The following is a 12883-nucleotide window of genomic DNA, read 5'->3' on the forward strand; positions in this document are numbered from 1 at the left end:
TCTGTCACATATATTCGGTCTTCATTCATAGTTCCTGGTTCACAGCTCCCAACCCCTTGGAATTCCTGAGCTTAGCATAAGAGTACCTCAGATATGCACACGACACCACCCTTATGGCAGAAAGTGAAGAGGAACTAAAAAGCCTCTTGATGAAGGTGAAAGAGGAGAGTGAAAAAGTTTGCTTAAAACTCAACATTCAGAAAACGAAGATCATGGTATCTGGTCCCATCACTTCATGGGAAATAGATGGGGAAACAGTGGAAACAGTGTCAGACTTTATATTTTTGGGCTCCAAAATCACTGCAGATGGTGACTGCAGCCATGAAATTAAAAGACGCTTACTCCTTGGAAGAAAAGTTATGACCAACCTAGATAGCATATTCAAAAGCAGAGACATTACTTTGCCAACAAAGGTCCATCTAGTCAAGGCTATGGTTTTTCCAGTGGTCATGTGTGGATGTGAGAGTTGGACTGTGAAGAAAGCTGAGTGCTGAAGAATTGATGCTTTTGAACTGTGGTGTTGGAGAAGACTCTTGAGAGTCCCTTGGACTGCAAGGAGATCTAACCAGTCCATTCTGAAGGAGATCAGCCCTGGGATTTCTTTGGAAGGAATGATGCTAAAGCTGAAACTCCAGTACTTTGGCCACCTCAGGCGAAGAGTTGACTCATTGGAAAAGACTCTGATGCTGGGAGGGATTGAGGGCAGGAGGAAAAGGAGATGACAGAGGATGAGATGGCTGGATGGCATCACTGACTCTACGGACGTGAGTCTGAGTGAACTCTGGGAGTTGGTGATGAACAGGGAGGCCTGGTGTGCTGCGATTCATGGGGTCATAAAGAGTGGGACACAACTGAGCGACTGAACTGAACTGAATGGAGTAATTGTCTCTTGTCCTTTGTTCCTGAAAACTGCTTCAGGGAAGGTGACTTTTGGGTCCCACCCTGGAGGAGGAGATGGCAACTCACTCCAGTATTCTTGCCTTGGAGATCCCATGGACAGAGGAACCTGGCAGGCTACAGTCCATCAGGTCGCAAAGAGTTGTCCACTTACATGGACATATGAGTGACTAATGCACACACAAGGGTGGAGGCTGGTTGCTGAGAGAACAAACCCTGTGATTAGAGGGTTAGATCTTTTAGTCTCAACCCCCATCCCTCCCCCTAAACTCCAGGGAGAGGAGAGGGGATGAAATTTAAATTAATCACCAATAGCCAATGATTTAATTGGTCATGGTAATGAAGCCTCCAAAAATCCAAACTAAACTAGAAGATACAATGAATGGATTCAACAGCAGACTAGAGGAATAGAGGAGATAGAAGAATCAGTAAGCTTGAAAACAGAACAGTAGGAAACACTCAATCTGAAAACAAAACAGACTAAAAAAATGAACAAAAATTCAGGGATCTCTGGGGCTAAAACAAAAGAATTGATATTTCTGTCATTGGAGTTCTAGAAGGAAAGGAGAAAGAAGGAAATATTAAAAAAAAAAGAAAGAAAGAAAGAAAAAGTACATGAATAAATAACAGCAGAAAATGTTCCAAGCTGTCAAGAAATAAAAATCTAAAGATCCAAGAAGCTCAGTAAATCCCAAGTAAGGTAAGTCTGAAGAAATCAATGTCAGGAAACATCACAGTCTAACTTCTACATATTGACTTTCCTGGTGGCTCAGTTGGTAAAGCTCCAAAAATAAACAACCTTAAAAGTATCAAGAGATACTTGCCAACAAAGGTCCATCTAGTCAAGACTATGGTTTTTCCAGTAGTCATGTATGGATGTGAGAGTTGGACTATAAAGAAGGCTGAGTGCTGAAGAATTGATGTTTTTGACCTGTGATGTCGGAGAAGACTCTTGAGAGTCCCTTGGACTGCAAAGAGATCCAACCGGTCCATCCTAAAGGAGATCAGTCCTGTGTGTTCACTGGAAGGACTGATGTTGAAGCTGAAACTCCAATACTTCGGCCACCTGATGCAAAGAGTTGACTCATTTGAAAAGACCCTGATGCTGGGAAAGATTGAGGGCAGGCGGAGAAGGGGATGATAGGGGATGAGATGGTTGTATGGCATCACCGACTCAATGGACATGAGTTTCTGTAAACTCTGGGAGTTGGTGATGGACAGGGAGGCCTGGTGTGCTGTGGTTCATGGAGTTGCAGAGTCAGACATGACTGAACGACTGAACTGACCTGAATACAGGAGGGAAAAAAGACAATTCAAATAATACCATATTTTCCATCACAAACCATAAAGGCTAGAAGGAGGTGGCACAGGAAATTTTAAATGCCGAAGAAAAAGATTCTAAACCAAGAGTTTTCTAACCAGTGAAAATAAGAGATGAAGAAGAAATCAAGATAGTCTTGGATAAGAGTAGCATGGAAACATATACACTAACATACATAAAATAGCCAGTAGGAATTTGCTATATGATTCAGGGAACTCAAACCAGGGGTCTGTGACAACACAGAAGGGTAGGATTGGGTGGGAGGGGGGAAGGAGGTTCAAGAGTGGGGTACATATGTATACCCATCGCTGACTCATGCTGATGTGTGGCAGAAACCAACACAATATTGTAAAGCAATTATCCTTCAATTAAAAATATTTTTTTAAAAGATAGTATTGGATAAAGAAAAAAAAAACCTGTCACCATCAGAACTACACTAAAACAACAGCTAATGGAAATTTTCTAGAAAGGAAAAAAAACACAAAAAAAGGGATTCTGAAACATTTCAGGAAGAAAGAAAAATGTAACAAAAAATGAGAATAAATATAATAGATTTTTCTTTTCATCATGAGTTTTCTAAATTATGTTTAATGGTTGAAGCAAAAATTATAACACTGTAATATGGTTCTACAAGTATATAGAAAAACATTTAAGACAATTATAAACGTGAGGGCAAAGGGATATAAGATGAGGTAAAGTTTCTGTTTGTCACTCATACTGGTGATCTGACATTAGTAGACTGTGGTAAGTTATATATATATATATGTGTGTGTGTGTGTGTGTGTGTGTATCCGTTGGACACGACTGAGCGACTGAACTGAACTGATATATATACACATACACACACACACTATAATGCAAACAGCAATCACTAAAATAGCTGGCCAAAGAGATACAGTCAAAAACACTATAGATAAGTCACCAGAATTCTAAAAAATGTTCAAGTAATCTACCAGAAGGCAAGGAAAATAAAAGAGAAAAATAAAAACTCAGAGAACAAAATAATAACAAAGTGAAAGAGGTAAGCCCTAACATACAAAGAATGGCATTAAATGTAAATTATTTAAATACACAAATAAAGACAGAGATTGACAGTCTGGATTTTAAAACTTGATCCAGTTATATGTTATCTATAAGAAACTAATTTTATATATCACAATATAGGCAAACTGAAAGTAAAAGGAGGAAAAAATATATATCATACCAAAACTAATCAAAGAAAGCAGGAGTGGCTATAATAATATCAAATAAACCACATTTCAGAACAAGAAAATGATCAGGGAAATTATAAAATGATAAAAAGGTTAATCTTTCAGGTCAGGATTCAAGAAGACACAGCAATCATAAATCCACATACATACAACAAACAACAGAACTATAAAATACATGAGGCAAAAGCCGAGAGTAGTGAAAGGAGAACTTGGCACGTCCATAATTATAAGTGAAGACATAAACACTCCTCTCTTGACAGTTTATAGAGAAACAAAACAGAAAATCAGCAGGGATACACAAGAACTCAACAATACCATCAGCCAACAGGATCTCAATAACATTTATAAAGTACTCCATCCCAAAGCAGCAGAATATACATTTGGTTCATGTACCAATGGAACATACACCCGAGAGAGACCAAATCCCAGGCCATAAAAGAAACCTCAACAAATTTAAAAGAACTGAAATTATCCAGAGAGTGTCTTCTGACTATAAAAGAATCAAACTAGCAATCAAAAAAAGAAAGCTAACAAAAAAATCTCCAAACATTTAGGAAACTAATGAGCATACTTCTAAATAACATTGGGTCAAACCTCAAGGAGGAAAAAAAACACATTGATCTAAATGAAAATGAAAATACAATATCAAAATTTGTGAGGCATAGCTAAAGCAGTCCTGAGAGGGAAATTTCCATTACTAATTGCCTATATTTGCAAAGAGAAAAGCTCTCATCAATAGACTACCACCTCTAGAACCGAAAAAAGAAAAAAGAGAAAGAAACTCAAAGCAAACACAAGAACATAAATTAATAAAAGTGAAAACAGAAAAAAATATCAATACAACAAAATGTTAGTTCTTTAAAAAGATCAATAAAATTGACAAAATCCCATCATGACAAGTAATTAAGAAAGGACAGAAATCACCAATACTGATATTTTGTTACCAATACTATAACAAAAGAGGATATCATTTCAGACTCTGCAGACATCAAAAGAATATTAAAGTAATACAATGAACAGCTCTATATACATAAATTTGAAAACTTAGATGAAATGGATCAATTCTGTGAAAATCACAGACTGCCCCAACTCACAATACGATGTAGATCATTTAATTAGTCTTAATCTTTTGAGGAAACTGAATTCGTAATTTTAAAACTCCCAAAAAAGAAAACGAAAGACCCAGATAATTTCACTGAAGAATTCTTCCAAATGCTTTAAGGACTAACACCAATTCTACACACTCCCTTCCAGAAAACAAAAAAGGAGAGAACGTGTTTCAATTCATTTTATGAAGCTTGTTATCATCCTGATACCAACACCAGACAAAGACAGTACAAAACAAGAGAAAGCTAGAGACCAATCTCCCTAATGAATACAGAAGCAAAAATCCTTAACAAATTACTAGCAGTTAAAATTCAGCAATACACAAAAAGAAGTATCTACCACGCAGAAATATAAGGCTGGTTCAGTATTTGAAAATCAAACAGTGCAACCCACCACGTTACAAGGTGGAGAAGGAAAACCACATGATCACTGCAACTTATGTAGAAAATTACAAAGTGGTATATCTGACAAAATTCAATACATGCTCACGATAAAAAATAATATTGGAATGAAGGGGTTTCCTCAACATAATAAAAAATGCCTACAAACACCAACAGCTAACATTAAACTTAATGGTAAAAGACTACAGCCTCCCCATAAGACTGGGAACAATGCATGGATGCCATATATACAACAGAGTGCTAGAAATTCTGGCGGAGTAATAAAGCAACAAAACACAAAAGCTATGTGGTCTGCAAAGGGAAAAATAACACTGTCCTTATTTTTTATAAAATTATCTAGAAATCTCCAAAGAATCTTCAAAATATTCCTAGAATTAATGAGTTTATAACTACATAGATTAAACATACAAAAATCAACCGTATTTCTACAAACCACCAATGAACATACGAACACCAAAATTTCAAATACAATACCACTTACAATCGCTCAACAACAACAACAACAAAAAAAGAAGCATTTAGGATAAATCTAACAAAACGTGTACAGGATTTATAAGCTAAGTCTACGAAACACTGAAATCAAAGAATCCCTAAATAATACATACAGTGTTCATGTACTGGAAGTTGTAACAGAGTAAAGATGTCATTTCTCCTCAAACTGATATACAGGTTTAATGCAGCTCCTATCAAAATTGCAAGATTTTCTGCAGATACAGAAAAAAAGTTATCCTACAATTTACATGGAAAGCCAAAGGAACTAAAATAGCTAAAGCAATCTTTGAAAAAGAATAAAGTGAGAGAAACCAATCTATCTGCATAAAAGACTTATCATATAACTAAAGTAATATAACTAAATCTAGATGAGTCTTCAGAGAAGTAAGCTGAGTGAAAAACAGCCAATCCTAAAAGGCTACATGCATGATTGCATTTTTATAATATTCTTGAAATGAGAACATTAAAGTATAAGAGAACAGATCAGTGGTTACCAGGGAAACTGGATAGCGTTTGGGGAGGGCGGAAAGTGGGTATGTCTCTATATAAATATATATGGCAACAGACCCTTGTGGTGATAGACATGCTCTGTGTCTTAGCCATATCAACATCATTATCCTGGTTGTCATATTATATTATGATTTTAAAAGATGCTACCATTGGGAAAAACTGGGTAAAGCGTTCATGGAATTTCTCCGTATTATTTACTGTGACTTCATGTAAATCTACAATTATCTCAAAACAAAAATTTTAATTACCAAAGAGCCACCTCAAAGAGGTTCCTACTGGTAAACTGGGAATAATTTGAGCAGCAAAATAACTGAAAAGTGAAAGCGAAGTCGCTCAGTCATGTCTGACTCTTTGAGACCCCATGGACAGTAGCCAGCATCAAGCTCCTCCGTCCATGAGATTTTCTAGGCAAGAGTACTGGAGTGGGTTGCCATTTCCTTCTCCAGGGAATCTTCCCGACCCAGGGATTGAACCCAGGTCTCCAGCATTGTAGACAGACGCTTTACTATCTGAGCCACCAGGGAAGTGCTGAAGGCTATAATAAATTATAAATAGTTGAAAAGACTTCATGGGGTTGCAAAGAGTTAGACACGACTGAGTGACTAAGACTTTCACTTTCTTTCAGGAAGCCATTAGTACACACTAATGATAGAGAGATAGAAATGGAGGTGGACAAGCAGACAGATGGACAAGGAAGAAGAAAACGGCTCTTATTGACAGTAGAATCCAAAAAGATGAAAAACAAAAAACAAACCCAAGCTCCTAGATACAGAGAAGAGACTGGTGGTTGCCAGAGGTGGGAGGTGAGGGGAAACATGAAATGAGAGAAGGGGTCAAAAGGTATAAACTTCTGATTATAAAATAACTAAGTCACAATGATGTTACATATAGCATGGTGATCACAGTTAATACCCTATAGTGCATTTGAAAGTTCCAAAGAGAATAGATCTGAAAAGTTCTCAGCACAAGAAAAAAAAATTTTTCTGCAACCATGTATGGTGAGGAATGTTAACTAGATTTATGGTGATCTTCTCACAATAATAGAAATAGTGAATCATTATGTCATACACCTGAAATTAATATAATGTTAAATGTCAACTGTACCTCAATTAAAAAAAAAAAAAAACCCAACTGGCAAAGATGGAAGAATCACTAGAGTTAAGAATTTATCATTTTGTAACCATCATAGTCTAGCTTGGCTTATGAAGCTAGATCAATAGATGGTAAACTGGAGGGAGGGGGTTCTGATACAGAATAGCAAATTAGTGTAATCTTAGTGACTCAACTCCCCATAGATTCCTTACTTCTTGAAATGAAAACAAACAAACAAAAAAAACAGTAACTGTACAGGGGAGAAATCAGGTAATATCTGGCATGGATGGTCAAACTTCACATCACCCCAAAAGGGCAGATGAATACTGTGTATCTCTAGATGTGATCCCCTGTGGACACAACATTACTTATGTGTTTTTTTAACTGTGGATGAGCACCCTGAATGAGGAATCATCAGAAAGTTTGAAAATGAAGAACACCCTAACTATATAACAGGGAGGTATCATGTATTCTTCAAAAGTATCAACATCATAAAAATGAAAGGGCTGAAGATACTAAACAGCTATGACAACTAAATGTAGTATGTGATCCTAAACTGAATTCAATGGAAGAGGGGAAAATTAGCACTATCAAGGATATTACTGGGTCAAGTGGGAAAACTGGGCACGGATAGCAGATTTGATAAAACATCAGCATTCCTTGAAGTTGGTAAGTGTACTATGGCTTTGGAAGAGAATGTCCTTATTTTTAGAAAATACACACTGAAGTTGTCCTTGTTTAGCTGCTAAATTGTATCCGATATCCGACTCCTTTACGACCCCATGGACTGCAGCCCACCAGGCTCCTCTGTCCACAGGATTTTCCAGGCAAGAATACTGGAGGGGGTTGTTATTTCCTTCTCCAGGGATTGAACCTGTGTCTCCTGCACTGGCTGGCAGATTCTTTACCACTGAGCCACCTGGGAAGCCCACATACTGAAGCATTTGGTTGTAAAAAAAACACCAATACTTATAGCTTTCAAGTGGCTTTTAAAAATTAAGAAAAACAGCACCAATGAGGTAAAATGCTAACAACAGATGAAACTAAAGGATATAAGGGTAATCTTTAAACTATTCTTGAAATTTCTGTCAGTTTGAAATTATTTCCAAATAAAATAATTTTAAAGTCCTTCAGCTTTTGTTAACCAATCAAAAAGAAGGAAGATGTGGATACTAATTTAGATTGGATCAGACCCCATGGACTGCAGAATGCCAGGCTTCCCTGTCCATCACCAACTCCTGGAGCTTGCTCAAACCCATGTCCATCGAATTGGTGATGCCATCCAACCATCTCATCCTCTGTCATCCCCTTCTCCTCCCACCTTCAATCTTGCTCAGCATCAGGGTCTTTTCAAATGAGTCAGTTCGTAGCATCAGGTGGCCAAAGTATCGGATTTTCAGCTTCAGTATCAGTCCTTCCAATGAATATTCAGGACTGATTTCCTTTAGGATGGACTGGTTGATCTCCTTGCAGTCCAAGGGACTATCAAGAGCCTTCTTCAATCCCACAGTTCAGAAGCATCAATTCTTCAGTGTTCAGCTTTCTTTATAGTCCAACTCTCACATCCATACTGGAAAACCCATAGCTTTGACTAGATGGACCTTTGTTGGTAAAGTAATGTCTCTGCTTTTAAATATGCTATCTAGGTTGGTGATAACTTTTCTTCCAAGGAGCAAGCATCTTTTAATTTCATGGCTGCAGTCACCATCTCCAGTGATTTAAATTGGATAGGCCCCTAAAAAGTACAATATTAAGAGCATAGGCTTCTGCGTTAAGAGAAATTTGGGTTGAAATCCTAGCTGTGCCCTTATTAGCTGACCTCAAGATATCTCAATTTCTTCATCTATAAAATGGGGGAAATAATGCTTACTTCATAAATTATTTTGAGAGTTAAATGAAACAAGGGGGCTGTAAAATATTACAATGCCTGGCTCATTGTCGTCACTAAGTAGCACAAGGCTACTTATTATGGTTACAGGTGAGTAGTGGTGATACGCGTGGTGATGGTCGTTATTGTGGTGGTGGCGAGGAAGCCATGGAGACACAAAGATGACCAAAATAAGGTTTCTGAGCCCAAAGGATTTAAAAATATAGAGTTGAACATAAACTACAGTGTGTCACGTAAGTGCAAACAAAATGTTACTGGAGCAGAAACAAAAGTGTATTTACTTCTGGGCAGCTGGTCAGAAAAGACTTACCAGGGAAGGCGATGGTCATGTGAGCAGGAAAGGGTAAGTCAAGATGTCACCGGGCAGAGGAGCGGGGAATGGTGGGGCTGTCCTAATCGAGGTAAGAGGTGCAGTCTGAGAGCTTGTGGCATGTATGGGAAGCAGGGGAGGCAGAGGGAAATACAGAATGTGGCTGGAAAGTATACCCAGCACCAAGCTGGGGAGGGTAAGGGCCCTGAATGTAACATATAGTGTTTCAGTGTGTGTGATGGGAGAACCACTGGAGGGTTTTGGGTAAGGGGTGCTGGACTGTTGTCATGAAAACCCCACTGGGCCAGGGTGTCAGCAGGCAAATGGATAGCTTGTGGGGACCAGGCAAAGGACACTGAGGATTTCAACTTTTTAACAACCAGCTGTGTCCGGGCCCTGCAGCTCTTATTCCAGAGTTTCTCTGCACCAGACTGTGGGCTCGGCCACTCAGTCATGTCCGACTCTGCGCTTCATGGACTGTAGCTCACCAGGCTCCTCTCTCCATATCTCTTGCATCTCCTGCGTTGGCTGGGTGATTCTCTACCACTTAGCACCACCAGGGGAGCCCTCACCCACCTATGTAGACTCAGCTTATTTACCTCAGGCTGGCCCAGAAGGCGCTTTCCTTATCAGAACCTTCTGGCTACCAAAATCCCCTTGAAGATAAGGCTTCCTGCCCACACTGGGTGGTACCATATGTATTTGATGTTGTACAGTCAAGGAGCCCCCAGGTGGTCCACACGCAGGACTGCACTTAAGCATGAACTGTGGATGTTAAAGGTGAGTCATTACACTTCTCTCTTTACTCTGTTGATTTTTGTGGATATAAGAAAAAGACATGAAAGTTTTAATTCATTTTTTTTAAAGGACACACTAGTCAAAATGGGGTTCTTCTAGAGTTCATGTGTGCGTGTTCAGTCGCTTCAGTCATATCCTACTCTTCATGATCCTATGGACTGTAGCCTGCCAGGCTCCTCTGTCCATGGGGATTCTCCAGGCAAGCATACTGGGGTGGGTTGCCATGCCCTCCTCCAGGGGATCAAACCCACATTTCTTATGTCTCCTGCATTGGCAGGTGGGCTCTTTACCACCAGCAAGTGCCACCTGGAGGCCCCTTCTGTTCATGTCTTACTTAATCTAACTAGTTTGGTTAGGACTCACGCTTCTCCCATTTGTAGTAAGAAGGAAGAAGAAAGTGTTTTCCAAGGATGTTCTTTAACTCTCAAATTTACTAGAAAGTGATTTGAAGATGGGCTGAAATTTAAATCAACCAGACCACACAGTGGCTCCCTGTGGGTCATTCAGTGGTCACGAGGGCCCGCTCCCACCTCCTGCAGTTACCTCGGAGGCGATGGAGGTAAAGCTGCTACTGAAGTGCACATGCTTGTGCATCTCGCTGCCATTAGCCGTCAGGAGCCAGGCCCTGAGGGCCTGGTCTTCGCCAGCCGACTGGTTGCTGTGGCTCTGGTTGGGCAGGAGCTCGGCCAGGTCCCAGTGGTACGACGGTGTGGCCCCGACCAGCGCAATGAGGATGGCTTCCGTGGCCACGTAGAGCTGAAAGAGGAAACACACAGAGCCATCTAGGCTGGAAATGCAATTAGCAAGCTTACAAACCTTCAATGAGCAGTTTTGCTTTTGTGTCTGTGCTGCTGCTATGCTGCTGCTACATCGCTTCAGTCATGTCCGACTCTGTGCGACAGGAGCTACAGAAATGAGACACTTTAGAAACAAAGGAGAAAATGGAAGGAAGCTTCCTGATCTACTACAAACGGAACCATCAGCTATCGCATCTGTAAAGCACCCTGTAGTTCCTTCAAGGGTTTTTTCTGCATTTGAGATACATCAGATTTGAGGACACAGCATAGAATGGTTCCACACTCGCAGGGAGTAGGGGAGGAGGGATATTACCTGCCCTGACTTAGACTAACATTCTAGTTATTTTCTCCTCAACACCACACATTAGTTCAGATAAGCAGTTACCAGGGCACAGGAGTGTCCTGGTCTTGGACTCATGATCTAAATAAGAAAACATGTTGTGGCATAGTTAATGTTTCCAAAAACAGTATGTGTGTGTACATATATATAAATCAACAAGACCACACAGTGACTCCAGGCAGATTGTATATACATATATATGAGAGAGTTAACTCAGGCAGGTTGATAAGAAGTCCAAGCCTAAGGCCCCTGTAAGGAGGACGTAAACATTAGACAAGTAGGCCTCATGGGCAGCAGTATCTCTTGTTCAAGGACATGCCTTTTTTTGAACTTTGGATGTACGCTATGGGAGAAGTGAAGTGAAGTCGCTCAGTCGTGTCCAACTCTTTGCAACCCCATGGACTGTAGCCTACCAGGCTTCTCAGTCCATGGCATTTTCTAGGCAAGAGTACTGGAGTGGGGTGCCATTTCCTTCTCCAGGGGATCTTCCCAACCCAGGGATCGAACCCGGGTCTCCCACATTGTAGGCAGACGCTTTACCCTCTGAGCCACCAGGGAAGCCCACACTATGGGAGAAGGTCTGGGCAAAATTTTCACAGCCTTGAGGTATTTTCTTTTCTATTCTCAGCAGCTAGCAGAAAAGTATAGAAGGCTCTGCTTAAACTAGCGAGGCGAGTGCTCTCCTGCCCACTTCCAGTGCCTCTATTCCTGTTACTTTAATAAAATCTACACAAAGCTCTGAGTGATTGAGACTGCCTTTGGTCCCAGACTTAAATCTTCTCTTTGGGAGACCACGAATCCGGCAGCACTGATCACCGTTCACCATAAGCTGTTGTCTATGTGTGTGTGTATATACACATACACACACGTGGGGGAGGAAGGACACATGCTCTGTTAAAGCAGGGAAGCATTATATGCACTTTAGTAGGTACTAAGGTATCCTGTACAACCTGCAAGATGTGAACAACTCAAAATCCTAGGTGCTTACCCAGGCTTTTAGCTGTAATTGTTGTTTAATCTAAACGGAGCTTCCCTCTAAAGAAAAAACATCTCTTTCATTCAATCAGTGATTATTTATTGAGCATATATGACATTTGTCACTGAATGTTTTGGGCTTTATGGCTATTCACAAAGCCATATTGGGTTTGTAAGCTGTTGAGCCCTGTGCAACCTTTTTATGCTATAGATCCATTTTAATTTTTTTTTTCCATTTAACAACTTTTTATTTTATATTGGATTATAACTGATTAACAGTGTTGTAATAGTTTCAGGTGGACAGGGATGGGATTCAGTCACACATATTCATCTATCCATTCTCCCCGAAACTTCCCCCCTATCCAGGAGACCACATAACATGGAGCAGAGTTCCTGTGCTCCACAGTAGGACCTTGTTAGTTACCCATTTTAAATATAACAACATGTACATGTCCATCCCAAAGTCCCTAACTATTCCTTCCCCCAATCCTTCCCCCCGCCACCGTAAGTTCATTCTCTCTGTTTCTGTTTTGTAAATAAGCTCATTTGTATCATTTCTTTTCAGATTCTGCTTATAAAGATTGTCTTATATTTCTCCTTCTCTACCTGACTTACTATAGATCCATTTAATGTTACTCTCGTGATGATTGTTTCAAGTTTAAATTTTATTAGGAAAATACAGGAAGTTTGTTCCATTGTGAAACAATATTATTCTAAGAAATTAACACTACTTATAAAAAATTT

The 12883-nt window shown here is 39.8% G+C and overlaps 1 protein-coding gene across 1 annotated transcript in view; it reads right to left on the bottom strand.

Annotated features, from left to right (window-relative positions):
• The window catches only part of SLC22A15 (solute carrier family 22 member 15), a 102002-nt gene that overhangs the window by 73126 nt on the left and 15993 nt on the right, over positions 1 to 12883 (bottom strand). The window contains exon 2 of the mRNA XM_055584625.1: positions 10571 to 10783. Coding sequence (XP_055440600.1) covers positions 10571 to 10783 — 213 coding nt within the window. The remainder of the gene's footprint in view (positions 1 to 10570; positions 10784 to 12883) is intronic.

Source organism: Bubalus kerabau, chromosome 6, assembly GCF_029407905.1.
Source record: "Bubalus kerabau isolate K-KA32 ecotype Philippines breed swamp buffalo chromosome 6, PCC_UOA_SB_1v2, whole genome shotgun sequence".
In the NCBI taxonomy this organism is placed as follows: Eukaryota; Metazoa; Chordata; class Mammalia; order Artiodactyla; family Bovidae; genus Bubalus; species Bubalus kerabau.